The sequence below is a fragment of the Fusarium venenatum genome (genome assembly GCF_020744135.1).
Source record: "Fusarium venenatum strain MPI-CAGE-CH-0201 chromosome Unknown EDB82scaffold_2, whole genome shotgun sequence".
NCBI lineage: Eukaryota > Fungi > Ascomycota > Sordariomycetes > Hypocreales > Nectriaceae > Fusarium > Fusarium venenatum.
In genome coordinates, this window is record NW_027072130.1 from 1,711,104 (window position 1) to 1,726,006 (window position 14,903).

General features: G+C 47.3%; 6 protein-coding genes across 6 annotated transcripts; 4 read left to right on the forward strand and 2 right to left on the reverse strand.

Moving 5' to 3' along the window:
- Window positions 1–642: 642 nt before the first annotated feature.
- EDB82DRAFT_133493 (Clr5 domain-containing protein) lies at window positions 643–1,544 on the forward strand. The gene is made up of 3 exons (XM_065607041.1): window positions 643–749; window positions 803–921; window positions 971–1,544. Exons 2-3 carry the CDS (start codon window positions 803–805, stop codon window positions 1,350–1,352), a joined length of 501 nt encoding a protein of 166 aa, XP_065464552.1. The 5' UTR covers window positions 643–749; the 3' UTR covers window positions 1,353–1,544.
- A 2,085-nt stretch (window positions 1,545–3,629) lies between these two features.
- Window positions 3,630–5,678, forward strand: EDB82DRAFT_495496 (Formamidopyrimidine-DNA glycosylase N-terminal domain-containing protein). Its single transcript, XM_025733429.2, has 5 exons — window positions 3,630–3,969; window positions 4,026–4,165; window positions 4,216–4,250; window positions 4,307–4,356; window positions 4,406–5,678. The coding sequence occupies exons 1-5, from the start codon at window positions 3,951–3,953 to the stop codon at window positions 5,287–5,289; spliced, it is 1,128 nt and encodes a 375-aa protein (XP_025584336.1). The 5' UTR covers window positions 3,630–3,950; the 3' UTR covers window positions 5,290–5,678.
- Window positions 5,679–5,795: 117 nt separating this feature from the next.
- EDB82DRAFT_495499 (DHBP synthase RibB-like alpha/beta domain-containing protein) lies at window positions 5,796–7,717 on the reverse strand. The gene is made up of 2 exons (XM_025733430.2): window positions 6,912–7,717; window positions 5,796–6,851 (listed from the first exon to the last, which is right to left on the reverse strand). Exons 1-2 carry the CDS (start codon window positions 7,303–7,305, stop codon window positions 6,205–6,207), a joined length of 1,041 nt encoding a protein of 346 aa, XP_025584337.1. The 5' UTR covers window positions 7,306–7,717; the 3' UTR covers window positions 5,796–6,204.
- Window positions 7,718–7,868: 151 nt separating this feature from the next.
- On the forward strand, window positions 7,869–8,980 carry EDB82DRAFT_133566 (S-adenosyl-L-methionine-dependent methyltransferase). The gene has a single exon (XM_025733431.2). The coding sequence runs from the start codon at window positions 7,969–7,971 to the stop codon at window positions 8,881–8,883; it is 915 nt and encodes a 304-aa protein (XP_025584338.1). The 5' UTR covers window positions 7,869–7,968; the 3' UTR covers window positions 8,884–8,980.
- Window positions 8,981–9,680: 700 nt separating this feature from the next.
- Window positions 9,681–12,422, forward strand: EDB82DRAFT_495502 (Alpha/Beta hydrolase protein). The gene is made up of 2 exons (XM_025733433.2): window positions 9,681–10,538; window positions 10,594–12,422. The coding sequence occupies exons 1-2, from the start codon at window positions 10,083–10,085 to the stop codon at window positions 12,163–12,165; spliced, it is 2,028 nt and encodes a 675-aa protein (XP_025584339.1). The 5' UTR covers window positions 9,681–10,082; the 3' UTR covers window positions 12,166–12,422.
- Window positions 12,423–13,985, reverse strand: EDB82DRAFT_495504 (zinc-finger of the MIZ type in Nse subunit-domain-containing protein). Its single transcript, XM_025733434.2, has 2 exons — window positions 12,888–13,985; window positions 12,423–12,837 (listed from the first exon to the last, which is right to left on the reverse strand). The coding sequence occupies exons 1-2, from the start codon at window positions 13,809–13,811 to the stop codon at window positions 12,637–12,639; spliced, it is 1,125 nt and encodes a 374-aa protein (XP_025584340.1). The 5' UTR covers window positions 13,812–13,985; the 3' UTR covers window positions 12,423–12,636.
- Between the last annotated feature and the right edge of the window lie 918 nt (window positions 13,986–14,903).

Sequence of the window (14,903 nt, forward strand, 5' to 3'; positions counted from 1 at the left end):
GTGATGACCTGGGCGAGACACATGAGGCTGAATATAAACTGCCTTAGACACTACACCCACCCAAACATATCCTGCCTACCACGCCGGGCGAATTCAAGGTCGCATCCTTCCAGAATAATGTGTCACAATGAAATCTCGGTGTGTCTATGAATGCAAATGTTACTTACTTATTTCCTATGGACAGGAACAGACCTGGACTGAAAAGTCGAGGTATCTTGCACAAGTTCGCCCTATTTTGAACCTGCCAACGCAGAGAGAAACATCATATGTAGTCTCTCTCTATAAAACTTATTGTATGCCTTGCTGCGATTGCCTCTACGCCTCTCTAACACCACAGTCAAAAAACGAGGCTCTGCGAAAAAGTGACCGCATCTAAGTACCAAACGAGGCTCCGGTCAGCGACAAGAATGTGTCAAGAGTGGTAGAGTCATTGGCTCCCCTCATATGTGATAGACTTTTTCAGCTCTTCTTTATGGTATAGTTTGTGCTTTTCGTTTTTCTTGGGAAGGTTTACAGTACTTCTATCATAACCATAACCTCCAGCTTCAATCCCAATATCTCAATATCTCAATACGATTGGGATTGGGAACTTACATACAAAAAGCACACGCTAATTCTGAAAACATCTACTCAGAACAAAGAGGCTAATCTTTGTTTTGTTGATTTACCTCAATGATCGTTGAGATATTCGCTGTTGCTGAAACCCTGATTGTCCCGGGCTAAGAGCAAGAGGCATCATCACCGCAACAGTATCTATCCAACACTCCCAAGTCCAGATTAAACACTGAAAAAGCTATTCAAGATGATGGCAAAACCCTGGAACGAGCACCGTGAGGTTATCACCAAGTTGTATATCGACGAAGGGAGGACACTCGAGGACACACGCAACATCATGAGGGATCAATACAACTTTCATGCATCGTAAGGTCCCACGTCGAATATGTTATTTCTCTGCTAACTATTAATACAGAATTCGATCTTATCGACAACACTTTGACAAATGGCAAATTGGCAAGTATAACTGCAAGAAGCGTGACAGGCGTCGTCGTCAACCCCTCAGCAAAAACCTCCCACTCTCCCCACCACACTCTCCATCAGACGTGCCAGGAGAGGGAGAACGCAGCTCGCCAGCATCATCCTCCAGCTCGATGAGCCGACGCTCCTCTGAACAGAAGTCATTGCCTGTTCTGAAGCAGCCTCAAGCGTACACGGCCTACTTCTATGACCATGTTCAAGCTCAGGACGATCCGCAGATCAAAATTGAGAGCAATGGCCGGGAGCCGCTTTATGAGAGCTTGGTAACTAACTCGTTCCGCAACTCGAGCGTTGCTGATGGAATGTTGCCGCCGTGAGTGTCTTCCCCTTCCAAGTCCTCCAAATCATTGCGTTAACGGGAGCCCGCAGAACTGTACCTGTCCAGGCTTATCCCGATTCTGCAGGCTGGCCTGCTCATCGAGGAGCGCGACCCTCGTACCGCGCAAGCCCTCCACAGGGGTATTGTCCAACATCTTTGCAAGACACGGTACCGCGGTATGTGCCTGAGACAACGCTGTATCCTCGGGACGCAGAGTTTCGGACAGGGTTGCGAGCTCCCGACATTTCAATCGAAAGAAGTCATAGAGGAACAGACAGTATGATCAACCATATGGCCAACTATCAGAACATGGCTCGAGGCTGAGTATGTAGGTGACCAACAGCAGGGACGCAAACGTCTACCATCTATCAATCTCTTAGAATGGGACAGGACTTGGTTCAAGATTATGTTTTACTAGATCACACTCGTTTCACAATTTTCAAAAAGGGTCTCAGGCAAACGATCAAGTGTCAACTCGACGGTCTCATGTACAGAGTAGAAATACGTTATATTATTTTATATGGAATATTATTCGATATTGTTATCACTTACCTTTCTGGTATCTGCAAGATTATCATTGTTGGGATGCAGACCCAGGATGGATGCCTTCAAATCAACCGAAGGGTTGACTTGACAGGGCATGCTACCTTGTCACTTGACAAGATTGTTGAAATCGCAGCCGCGTTGCTAAACCGCATACATACGACCGATCCCAATACTATGGCAAGTGGTTGGGGAAAACCTTTGAAGTCATGTTAGTGACCTTTTCTTTACGTCATTGGCAAAGAAGAAAAATGGAGGAGGGAGGGATTTCAGGGTAAAGTGCCTTGTCACAGGCGTTATCGTCAAAGCATATGGCTACGTTGACCGTCGTGATATTGTAACATCATATAAGATGGAAGAGATGAGAGGATAATGAAGTTACTAACCTTGTTGCCAAAGATCCTGTTGTTTGGATTAAAAGTGGGAGTATGGCTGAGTATGCTTTCGAAATGTCAGCCGCTGTCGTTGAAAAGACTGCATTGACGTGACGTGAAGCATCTCGATCAGTCGATAAATGAGTTATCGTCGTAGCGTGAGCTCGGACATATGCTTGTCGTTTTCATTTTGGATCATCATAGAGATGATGTGGAATGCAAATGCTGGGGCCAGTTGGCTACTCACGTTTGATCTACCTGATAATTGGTTAGCACAAGCTATCAAAGGCTTGCAAATAAAGAATGTGCATGATATTCGCGATTCAGGAAATGCATGAATGGTAGTAAATATGGTGTCTGCATCGAAAACTCGGATAAGACTCGTCATCTGATGTTCATCAGGAAAGCGAGGTGGTGTTGGTAAAAGAAATACAACTCAATACGTACAATTTGGAAACGAATCCGGGCATGGTTGGGAACACAGGTTAAAGTGATAGAACACTGGCACTCGAGGTAGGTTAGCCCCAGTGGCTCAACGACATCCAGCATAATGAAGGTAGAGCGTGACAAGTCAGTGGGCGAGGTTTTCTAGGCCTGCCGCAAAGTGGCTTTTCGTACTCATGGGATATGATTCGGAGCCCAGTGCCGTTTCATCAGGAAAGGTCGAGAGCGAGGTCGAGGTGTGTGAAATCGCATACCTTGCTGGTGACTAAAATCTTTCGTTGTTGTTAGCGCGAGCTACTTTATGAAGAACAACAATAGTGAAGAATGAGTCTCGATCAGAAATAGCCATTTTATATCGTCAAAGAATAACTCAGCCGGTAATTTCCAGCGTATATTGTAAAAGAAATTGATCATCATGTGAGACGGGGAGAGCAGGTCGCAAGCGCGACGACTGTGAACGTACCATTTCAACCCATGCTGAGTGAGGGGAAAAGCTTGAGCATCGTCGCAATGATCCACCGCTTGGTGATGAGAGAGCTATTGATTGAATGGTCAGCGCGTGTTCAACTTGCAAAATACTGGAAACAGTGCGTGATCGTAGTCTTTCAGACTGACGTGCGAAAAAGAGGTTTCATTCCATTTAGGTCAAAGACTCTAGTTTGCGGTTTCGGTGTGTCATCAGGAAGAAAGGGCATAGCAGCACAAAATGCTGCGTTTACAAAACGTACCTCTGCTTTTGATTGTTGATTGTTTTTATGTTGTTGGTAAAGATAGAAAAGAACTTGGAGAAGTAAAAGTTTTTGTAGAGGAAAAGCTCGGACGAAAGTTTCTATGTGGGGTGTGCGGGTACTCATTCTTCCGCTGCCGGGCTTTGGTTCCGGAGCAGAAAGATGTTCGGCGACGAGCAACGACGGTCCACCTCGAGAAAACTCAGTCAAATATGGATCTTTTCACCTGAAAATGAAATTGTCCGTCATGAATCGCAAGGTTTATGGTGGAGTTATCGAGATCGTCTTACGTACAGGCCGGTAACCATGGTGAATTAGGATAGCGAGAGGCTGGTCTTAACTTTACACTTTGCTTCCCTTCAGATCACTTAACATCACGTGATATCGCGTCTGTAACAGACGCCCCAAGGACGCGCCAGGCTTCCAGGCCAGCCGAGAGTCTCTGACGCAATGTATTCTCCTTTACTGCATTCGCTACCATATATCGATCTTTGAACGTGTGCCAAAATGCCTGAAATTGCAGAAGGTCTGTTCGTGACTTAACATTTGTGAATAACATGTCTCTTGCTAAGATTCAAACAGTTGCACGCATTGTCCACTTCTTACGACTTCACGTTGTGGGGAAACGCATCATATCCGCTTCAGCAATAGATGACAAGAATGTGTTTGGTAAAGTTGGGACAAGTGGCGAGGAGGTTGAAGCTGCCCTGAAGGGAAAGAAGGTAAAACATATACTCCTATCGGTATTTTGCAAAGTATTGATCCATATTAGATTATATCTGTTGGAAGTCAGGGTAAATACTTCTGGTAAGACTTCAGTAGCTACCCTATGGACATGGAACTCGACTTATAGCCAAAAATAGGATAACCCTCGAAAAGCCTCCGCATCTAGTAATGCATTTTGGAATGACAGGTAATGGGATCAAGCTACGGAATCATCGATCATTTACTAATCAAGCCAGGTTGGATGCATATCAAGGATGAACAGACAGCATACACCAACTATTACAAGAAGATGAAGGAGGGCGAGCATGAGCAATGGCCACCAAGGTTCTGGAAGTTTCAGTTCAAGACCGAGGGTTCTCCTGGAGTTGAAGCTGCTTTCACAGATTCGCGCAGGTTTGGTCGTGTGCGACTCATCGACTGCCCAGGAGATGAGATACGACAGCACTCACCCCTTGTCGAGAATGGTCCAGATCCAGTGGTTGACGTTGATCGGTTCACCGAGGAATATTTGCACACCAAAATGAGAGCCCGTCACGTCCCTATCAAAGCCCTTTTGCTGGATCAAACAATGATCAGTGGTATCGGGAACTGGGTTGCAGACGAGACACTGTACCAAGCCAAACTCCACCCTGAACAGTACTGCGATCAGTTCAACGATGAGCAAATCAGCACTCTGTTTAAGATGATACGTTACGTCTGCCAAACAGCTGTCGACAAGCTAGGAGACTCCGACGAGTTCCCGGACCATTGGCTCTTTAATTACAGATGGGGTAAAGGATCCAAAGATGCTGCCACTAAGCTGCCCAACGGAGACAAATTAGCTTTCATCACAGTTGGCGGGCGAACGAGCTGTTATGCTCCAGGTATACAGAAGAAGACTGGCCATACAGCTTCCGGAGTCAAAGAAGAACCCCTCGAAAGTAAGGCCGAAGCAAAGCCCCCCAAAAAGTCAAGAAAGAAGTCACCAGTTGTGAAAGAAGAAGACGGTTCACCCCCAAAGAAGAAGCGTGCGAAGGCTGTCAAGAAGGAGGCCAATGGGGACGCCATAAAGAAAGAGGCCGATGCAGAGGAAGACCAGCCAGATCTAGGACGAAGGAGGTCGGCTCGTCTAAGGAAGTAGATGCGCGCATTGCCTTCTTGTATATTTGGGTTAGATGACTGCATTCTTGTGCCCAGTGTCAAACCTGGTGGTTACTCGCAAGCCATATATTGTATTGAATTATATCCCCACAATTGTCAGAATACGGTTGGCCGCCTTCATATGTACTATGACCAGACATCATTGTATGTGGGGAAGTTAAGAGTGAGGTTTCGTCTGGATACAAAACACTTGACATATGCTATATTTGACAGTGCTTACGGCCAGAGAGAACCAGATTCTCAGATCGCTGGTGTCTTAGAATACAAAAATAAACAACCTAGAAGTCTTGTCTAAGTAGCATAAGCTGACCTACTAATTTCGTCTCTTAGGCGTCCAGCGGTCAATTTTCTGATACCCTGAGGTCTGGATGTAACCATGAACCTTTTGCTGCCTCACAGCATTGGTTGCATGATTGACCATACAGAAACGTGACTTTCCGAGACTGCTTGCCTGTACTTCACGTAAGCTGTCATCAAGTTGGATGTAAGTAAAGTCACAAAGAAGCGTCTGACTTTAGACCAGATCCACGAGTGATCTCACATATTACAAGGGTTTGGTCACACTTACATTGTGAGATCTGCATAGCTAAATCAAGAATCGCCAGCCTGTACACATAAACTACATTCCATGATAGAAGAGTACAATATTTGATATCTTTTTTCGTTCTCTTTTCAACCGACACTTTTCGGGACGCCATATGAAACCCAGTCTATACCAAATAACCCTAGGAATCCAGAAACATATGCAAGAAATACATGAAGCAACCACCATTGCGCTTCGTCAACCATCAGCCACCATGTACATGTGTACATGAAACAAGTAGAACAGCCTGTCACTTGCCTAACCATCATATATCCAATCAAATTTACATAGAAATCGTATGCAAAATTCGGCTTAGTTGCCATCAGCCTCAGCACCATTGGACTCGAGCTTTCCCTCAGTCTTCTCAACGTAAGCCACCAGGTCAGCAATAGTGCAGACCTTCAAGCCCCACTTGCGGGCGAAAGTAATGCAGTCCTCTCCTCGCAGCATGCCATGGTTCTGAACAAGAGCTTGGCCTGGGGTCTCCTCGCCGTCATCAATAATCTCGCAGATAGCCGCGGCCTGGGCCTTGCCGGCCAAGCGACAGAACTCAGTGGCAGCCTCGGTGTGACCTGGGCGCTGTCGAACGCCACCAGGGCGAGATCGCAGAGGAAGGACGTGACCGGGACGACGGAAGCTATCGGGGCGGGCTTTGGGGTCGGCGAGGGTTCGGCATGCGAGAGCACGATCGCGAGCGCTGATTCCTGTGGTGACAGAAGGATCGGCCGAGTCGACAGAGATAGTGTAGGCAGTGCCTCGGGGATCCTGGTTGTTGGGGACCATCTGAGGAAGATCGAGAGATTTGGTGAGTTCGGGAGAGAGAGGAGCGCAGACGTAGCCGGAAGAGTGGCGGATGAGGAAGCCCATCTTCTCGGTTGTCATATCTTCAGCAGCGATGATCAGATCGGCTTCGTTCTCGCGCGAGGGGTCGTCGAGAACGACGAGGAACTCTCCATTTCCTGTTGCAAGACGTATCAGTGCTGTCAACACATTTACGGGAGTCAAGATCAATCACTTACGGAAAGCCTCAATCGAGTCGGGGATTGAGTCAAACTTGTTTTGTGGGATGGTTGCAGGCATCTTGAAGGTGGGATGACAAGTGGTGGAGGAGCAATTGAGCAGCGCAAAAGCCTGGAAGCAAGAATAGTGATTAAAGTTGAAGAAGACTTGGCTGTTCGACCTCGGCTTGTAATAATTGCGAATGCGACGGTCGCGAACGGGACGCACGAGGAGAGCGGGTTCGGAGGCGGAGACGGAAGCGGCAGCGTCAGCGGGGGATGGAATTGAAGAAGGAGGGGAACTTTTTTTTATTGGAGAATCGATCAACTGACGGAAGCCAATTCGGTGATTATTTAGCAAGCAGAAGCAGTTGGATATTAATAATAAATTATTAAGAACGATAATGCCCTTCATATATCTACTATCAAAGAATTTGGATCAAGTATTGTTTCTCGTATCGCATGATTCAACCCTTTTTCTAAGAAAAAGCCCCTCCATCTACAGAGTAGATAACCGGTCTTTATCATAACCGCGCGGTGAATTTCCCGCTCGGGCTCTGATAACTTATGGCCGGCTTATCCGGTCTAAGTCAGTTGAACCCTGAGTGAAATCCAACTCCCGATCAAGTTTACCCTCGGAATTATTGACTCTCTTACCGCGTTGTATCGGCGTTGTGATGAGCTCACATGTCAACGGGATGTTGGCCATGCGAGAAGGGTCTTTACTTGTTCGGACAAATCGGCTGCAGTCACTTCATCAAGATTGGTCAGAAGTGGAAAGACTATTATGTAAGCTTTGTAAGGCCATATTTGTACTAAGAAATTGTGAAGCATCAGTCAGCGAAAGAATCTACGAGACGGAAGAAATTCTAGAATAGCAACAGTGTAGTGGAACCAATGGCGGAGCTGTCCGATTGTGTCCTCTAAATTCGAATCTGGGTATCTTCAGGGTCCATCGAGTGCATCTTATCTTTTCTTGGCCCGTGGCTTTGTCAGCCTAACATTGACTGTCACACCATCCACACTTTACCCATTCAACCTCTTTGACTACCTTTATCTCTCCTCCAAGCTCCTAGCAATGGCGGCTCCGTCCCGGTCGGCGGGTGCCCTCTTCCGCAACCTCGCCCGATCAAGTCGACGATCATTGGCCATCTCATTGCCGGCAAACCGCATCGTCGCAGCTAGAACCACGACGCCACCTACTCCTCGATGGCACTCTACATCCTCATCCAGCAGCTCGTCGCAAAACTTCTCCTCAGTCAACCCCGATGAGGTCTCACACTTCAATGCTCTCGCCGCCGACTGGTGGGATCCTCATGGCTCCTCTCGACTACTTCATCTCATGAATCCTCTACGCCATGATTTCATCCGCGAATGTCAACGCAACGACCCCGATGCTCCCACTCGCGACCTGAAAATCCTTGACATTGGCTGTGGTGGTGGAATCTTTGCTGAAAGCGCTGCCCGTCTACCGACTACACGACATGTCACTGCTATCGATCCGACCCCGGAAGTCCTTGCTATAGCACGCGCGCATGCCCGCAAAGATCCCGGTCTTCGCTCGAAGCTTGAGTACCGCCAGACGTCCATAGAGAACCTACCTCTACCCGCGACACCACAAGATGCCTATGATATCGTCTCGCTATTCGAGGTTATTGAGCACATCGATGCTCCAGGCGCCTTCTTGGACAAGGTGCGCCCATTTGTCAAGCCTGGAGGATGGCTTGTCATGAGCACGATTGCCCGCACCTGGATGAGCTGGTTCACCACCAACTTCATGGCTGAGGATGTTCTGGGTATCGTTCCCAAGGGAACCCACGACTGGAACAAATATCTCAATGAGGAGGAGCTAAGAGCCTTCCTTGCAGGTCGAGGTTGGAGTCATCCAATGGTTCAGGGTGTGATATATGTCCCTGGATTTGGATGGAAACAGGTCAATGGAAGTGAGAAGGTGGGCAACTACTTTTTCGCTGTGCGTCGATCTGAGCCATGATAGACTTTGGTGTGAATGTGTATGATTTATGTTGGTGTACGGTTCTCGAAAAGTCAAAGGAAATAATGGCAATTGTACAATCTATTGTATTCTAGTGTAATGTTATGGTATATGTGCAAGGGATGACGATATCAATACCTCAAATGTGCCTGTGTTGATACGGTTTTGGTGTAGGACCACACCGTTGTGATCATCTAGATTGTGAAGAGATAACATAGCATGGATCTGTGATTGAAACACAAAACGTCATAGGTACACGATCCCTGATGCTCTGTAAGACGACTATTATTCCGAGAACCCAACACGTTGTCGCTCAGCTTACCCATTTTGGAAAGCTGCTCAAATTTAGAGCATTGTGTGGCTGACGGAATCATCATTTTAATCTGCTAATTTTCAGTAACTAATTCTGACAGTATAGAGATCAGCCAGTCATGGGATCTAACGTTGCCGTGGCTATGCAAGCTGAGGATTTAGCTTCTGCTTACCGGCATGGGTGTTGGTCCTGCGACTGATCATTGAGATTCATGTTTCACACAATCACAAAGAGAAATAGTACTACAAGGAAAGAAAGAAAAACCGGCCGTGTGTTTTCATATAACAATGGCTGTGTTTTAATGAACCAGTAGCCATTACATTCACTTCATCTCGTCAATATCAAATCCAAATTATAAGTGACATCTAAAATCTAGCACATGAACGCCTACCTGGGGCTGAATGCTTTTTAGTGCAGACTCCGCCAACTGCCAGGGCTCTGACAGGCCAAAACACTCTAAGGATCAGCCCTGGGGCAGGAACCAGGAGGGGCCGGTGACTGTAACGGTTCGCTTGGCCCACTTGGACCCGAAACTTCACTCTTCTGGGCTTGATCGGACATTTCCTCTTTCTTCTAGCTACATAATTTACAGGTACCATCTCATGATGCGTGTCGTCGTTCGTTGAAACTGCATACAAGGTTCTTTTCTTTCTTTCTTTTCTTTTTCTTGGTATACAATCGCTTATATCGTAGTCGTTCAATTGTTTTCGTCTCGGTAGCAACTGTATTTGTCTCGTCTCAGGAATTCCTTGTCTGTAGCTCGTTGTTGTCTTGCGATGAATTTGCTTATTTGCTGGATGACGACGACTACTATTCCGATACCCTCTCACCACTCTTGAGAGACTCGTTGCATCGTTGGCAACCTCACCTCGAATCGCCCGCCAACATGGCGGCTCCTCACCTCCTTTCACTTATATATATACGATTTCTTCTCCTTTTCACCTTGATTTCTTCATCTTCCTCACAGTTTCTCCCTGGCTCCGATGCTAAGGCGCGTAATTTAACAGTCGTCCACTCACCTGCAAATCGGGACGTCACTGTCTCTTATAAAACTCCCGAGGACGTGTGTTTAACAGCATTTGATTCCCAGAAGCAGTACACAGGCTGGGTATCAGTTCCTGGCGACTATCCAACCAATTTATTCTTTTGGTTTGTCGAGGCTCGTGAGCCTACTGACAGCCTGACCATCTGGCTCAATGGAGGGCCAGGATCCAGTTCACTATATGGTTTCTTCACAGGCAATGGCCCTTGTGAGATTGTCGAAAAGGGTTTGAATGAATACGAGACGCTTGTACGCGAATGGGGTTGGGACCGAGCTTCTAACATGCTGTTCATTGATCAGGTATGTTTCCTTCGGCAAGTATCACAAGTTTACAAACTCACGTGTACCTTTTTAGCCCAACCAAGTCGGCTTTTCATATGACACACCCAGTAATGGCACAATCAACTTTGCCAGTAACAAGGTCGAAGTGCCTCCTGAAGTCAATGCCGACTATCCTGATTGGGTACTTCGTAATGGTACATTCAGCTCCAACAATGGGAATTTCACTGCCAATACTACCGAGACTGCTGCCATGGCCGTTTGGCACATGGTTCAGGGCTTCTTGACCACCTTTCCTCAATATCAGCCATCCACCTTTTCCCATAACAGTTCACTAGGAATCAGTCTCTTTGCCGAAAGTTATGGTGGCCGCTATGGCCCTGTATTTGCGGAAACATTCGTCAAGCAAAACGCCCGTCGCCAAAGTGGTGAGCTACCACAAAATTCAACTATTGATGTCCACCTGAGCTCCTTGGGTATCGTTAACGGGTGTGTCGATATGGAGACACAAGTACCTTACTATCCAACCTTTGCTGTCGACAACACATATGGTTATGAAGCTTTGTCTGCTGGCGATGCAAAATTCTACCAGGACAAGTTTACTGCCGAGGGTGGCTGCCGAGACCTGCTCCAGAAATGTGCGATTGATGCGTCTGTGGGTGATCCCGAAGGAGAAGGAACTGAAGAATCTATCAATGAAGCGTGTTCTGATGCTTTGAATAACTGTTACGACATTCAAGATGCCTACACAGGTTCAGGTCGCGGCGTGTATGACCTTGCAGCAGCCTCAACCGACCCTTTCCCACCAATGACCTTTTTGGAATACCTCAACCAAGAAAGTGTGCAGCAAGCTATTGGTGCCCCTATCAACTATACTCTCAGCAATTACGAAGTTGGTCGCGAGTTCCAAGATACGGGCGATCAAGCCCGCGGCGGCAACATACAGCGCCTGGCTGCTCTTCTCAATCAGGGAGTTCGTATCGCTCTCATCTACGGTGATCGAGACTACATATGTAATTGGATGGGAGGAGAGGCTGTTTCTCAAAGCCTTGCTCAAGAAGCAGGCAGTGAATACAGCATTCGATTCCCTGAGGCAGGATATGCTCCTATTATTGTCAACGAGTCCTATATTGGTGGTGTTGTGCGTCAGTTTGGTAACCTTTCCTTTAGCCGGATCTATCAAGCAGGTCACGCCGTGGCCGCCTACCAGCCTGAAACAGCCTTTCAGGTCTTTGCCCGCATCATCTTGGGTACTTCTATCTCTACCGGCAAGGATATTGACCCCGCCACATATAACACCACAGGCGATGCCAACGCTACGCATACAGACAAGTTGCCTGGTCAACCAAATCCTACTTGCTATATACGCAATCTCCGGGCCACTTGCGACGATCGTGCTGCAGAACTGGCCGCAGAAGACAAGGGTGTCGTCATCAATGGCATATTGTATGCCTCTACAGATGACTGGCCGCTACAAGCAGAGACCACCGAGGAACCAACAACATCTACGACGAGTGCCAGCGCCACATCAGATATGACTGGCATCTATACCGCAACCGAAACGCCTGATGCCGCTGCAGCATGGAACTCACCCAACTCGGGCCTGGTTGTCGCCATAGTCTGCATTATGGTCCTTCATATTGTTTAAACATGTCAACTCATTCTACACCCTTTTGGTACAAAAAGTACGCGGCCGTCACAAACAGTTGAGGCGTTATGCTCTATGGTTTCGGATATAGGTTTGGATTCTTTTGAAAAAGCATCACATGGTGTATTTGTTGTTTGAATTAGATCAGCTGTTTCATCAGCTCAGAGGTGGATGTAATGAACTGCGTTAGATACCCTACGATGTCGTATATATTTACATAGAACGGATTATATCATTTTACACAACTCCCTTCCACTTAGTATTCTGGGCGAGTGGCCTTCATGCGACGCGCCTTTCTTATCACACCTGACGCAAAGTACTTTCCTGTTGCAATATCCATCAGCGCACCAGGTGTCGGGAGCAGCTGTGGTGGGGTATCATTCTATCATTTCTTCGTAGTGTACAGCCTCTCTATCCCACGAGAATATATCCTTTGATGCTTTCATCCATTGACTCCAGACAACACAGCAATCATTGTTCCCTCTTGAGTGCTCTTCCGGGAGCGACTTGCTGGCCACTAATCCTAACTTCGTCGTCATCACCATCAGCGTCCTCGTCCTCATCATCCATCTCCATCTCTTGTTCTGCCTGTGTCTGGCGGGCGCGCTTGATACGACGCTCCATGGCTTGATCATGGAAGAAGTCTTGGTCGAATCGCGCACGTGAGAAACTCTGCATCTTAGGTTAGCAAATATTTTATGGCAAGAAATGTTCGCACGGACCTGTGAGCAGCCTGCTTGTGGACACTGTGATTCTCCTCGCATGGGCAGATATTCAAGCAGGGCTGACTTTTCAAATGTGTGCTTGCAATTTCGGTTGGTGTATGGATCTTTCATGGGCTGTAGTGTCAAAGGACAGTTGATGCTGATGATCTCGCGCGCAACGGCAATATCATCATCGTCGTCGTCCGCGGCACCCGCAGCAGCGTCCATTACGGGTTCGCCGTCTTGGGTGAACCAGCGTGAGGCGTCTGGCAGAGGTGGTCCTTCTTCTCCGGCTGCGGCATCGTGCCAGAGCTTCTTGAAACCAGCGTAGTCGTTGTTGAGTGCATACCGCTGGTGGGCAGACATATTTTTGTATTCTGCCTCCTTCTTGCCACGCAGGTCTTTGAAAGTTTCAATGACGCTAGATGCCTTCTGTTCATCGCCTTCGTCTTGTTCTTCCTGGAGTTGTCTTTGTTGGTGCGCTTCAGCACTGGTAATGTCGTATAATTCGCTGAGAATACCAGCTTCATCTTCGAGTTCAGCTCTGCGGTCTATAAGTTCGCGAACAGCCTTCTCAGACGATTCGGTTAATTCATTGACACGATCCTCGAATTTGGCGAGATGAGCTTCGAGGCGTTGCTCGTCTTCGGTTTTATCCGTGCCTCTTTCTTCTCTCTTGGCTTTCTGGTTTTCGAGGTTCTCGCGCTGTGTGCGCAAACGTTCATGTATGTCACTAACGCTGAATCCGAGTAGTCGAATAGATTCGCTGACTTGCTGTTGGTATACGGCGCTTACGCGTGTGTTGGATAGGTCGTTAAGATTGCGACGGGCGTTATCTGTGAGAGGGCATACTGGTGGCTCGTAATCTGGCAGTACGACTGTAAATGATGATGACGATGGATCTAATGAGCCGCCTGGGCGGTTTAGTAGTCTCCGCGACATGATGGGCTCCAGGAAGACTGGATAATTATGTAGACACGATATTGAAGCCAGACGTGATATTCAATTTGGGTGCGACGCGTAAATTGAAAATAGACGCGCTGAAGTGGGTCTCTTTGTGGTTGACTTACCCTGTAGCAGCCGTCAAAGTCCACGAGCGAGTTCCTGCTTCCATGTTAGGCAGGTTGAGTACTAAGGCAGGTGCTTCACAACTCTACGATACATTCCCATCGTATCAATCTACTCGCTTGTATCTAATCAAAATTGCGGATCGGTTCATGGAGACTTCATATTCTCGAAATACTTCCTGCACGCTCAGGGAAACAATATCCGAGTCTATAATTGAATGTTGACAATTCTTATTGGCAGACAGTAGCCATGACCGTATCGCGGACCAGTCACAGACATCAAGCTGACAACCATCTCGATGATAGTTCCCAAGAAGGACCTAAAAACAGCAACAGGGTCCAAGACTGAAAACCGACGATCTCGACGGTCCTTGAGAATCGATGATAATCAGGGTCCCTCCCTTGTTAATATCAGAAACCTGGCAGCGACGCCGTCATTGATATTTGATCTTACATGATGAGTTCTGATCCAGTTACAAGATGGTCAAAAACATACCCTAAATACCGGGCTGCATCAAATGGATCTGAATTGACAGAATACTGACGATCATCGCAGGTGTATCGAGATCAATTCGATTCAATCCATCAATCATAATACCAGCAAAAGTGTGCAAGCATCATCACGCAGGGCAGCTAAGCTCAGCTCATAGCCCACAAACTTCACTAGTGACGATGCTGGGTCTAGACCCTCAGGAACGCTGTTATGACCTATCCAATATCTCGATGCGCTTCCCGATAAATCTGCTCTAGGAACATGCCGACTAACAGAACCCAGATCCTTGTCTTAGACGTTGTGTGCCTTTAACCAACGACAAATGGACTGTCGGGAACGGTCAGCCCCATTTCCCCAAATCCCGATACATCATGATCGAGGTGAACAAGACTTGGTTCCGCCCATCGAAGCCTTAGCCAGCTATCACGCCTCAACACCAACAAATTCTCTCGTCCCTACTATGGCGCATCGGCG

Excerpts from the sequence above, each read along its gene's own strand:
- EDB82DRAFT_495502 (XM_025733433.2), top strand. The coding sequence starts at position 10,083 with ATGGCGGCTCCTCACCTCCTTTCACTTATATATATACGATTTCTTCTC. Across the intron at positions 10,539-10,593 it reads ACATGCTGTTCATTGATCAG|CCCAACCAAGTCGGCTTTTC; the intron begins GTATGTTTCCTT and ends GTACCTTTTTAG.
- EDB82DRAFT_133566 (XM_025733431.2), top strand. The coding sequence starts at position 7,969 with ATGGCGGCTCCGTCCCGGTCGGCGGGTGCCCTCTTCCGCAACCTCGCC.
- EDB82DRAFT_495496 (XM_025733429.2), top strand. Across the intron at positions 4,166-4,215 it reads CTGCCCTGAAGGGAAAGAAG|ATTATATCTGTTGGAAGTCA; the intron begins GTAAAACATATA and ends GATCCATATTAG. Across the intron at positions 4,357-4,405 it reads AATGCATTTTGGAATGACAG|GTTGGATGCATATCAAGGAT; the intron begins GTAATGGGATCA and ends TAATCAAGCCAG.
- EDB82DRAFT_495504 (XM_025733434.2), bottom strand. The coding sequence starts at position 13,811 with ATGTCGCGGAGACTACTAAACCGCCCAGGCGGCTCATTAGATCCATCG. Across the intron at positions 12,838-12,887 it reads CACAAGCAGGCTGCTCACAG|AGTTTCTCACGTGCGCGATT; the intron begins GTCCGTGCGAAC and ends CCTAAGATGCAG.
- EDB82DRAFT_495499 (XM_025733430.2), bottom strand. The coding sequence starts at position 7,305 with ATGAAGGGCATTATCGTTCTTAATAATTTATTATTAATATCCAACTGC. Across the intron at positions 6,852-6,911 it reads CGACTCGATTGAGGCTTTCC|GAAATGGAGAGTTCCTCGTC; the intron begins GTAAGTGATTGA and ends GTCTTGCAACAG.
- EDB82DRAFT_133493 (XM_065607041.1), top strand. The coding sequence starts at position 803 with ATGATGGCAAAACCCTGGAACGAGCACCGTGAGGTTATCACCAAGTTG. Across the intron at positions 922-970 it reads CAATACAACTTTCATGCATC|AATTCGATCTTATCGACAAC; the intron begins GTAAGGTCCCAC and ends CTATTAATACAG.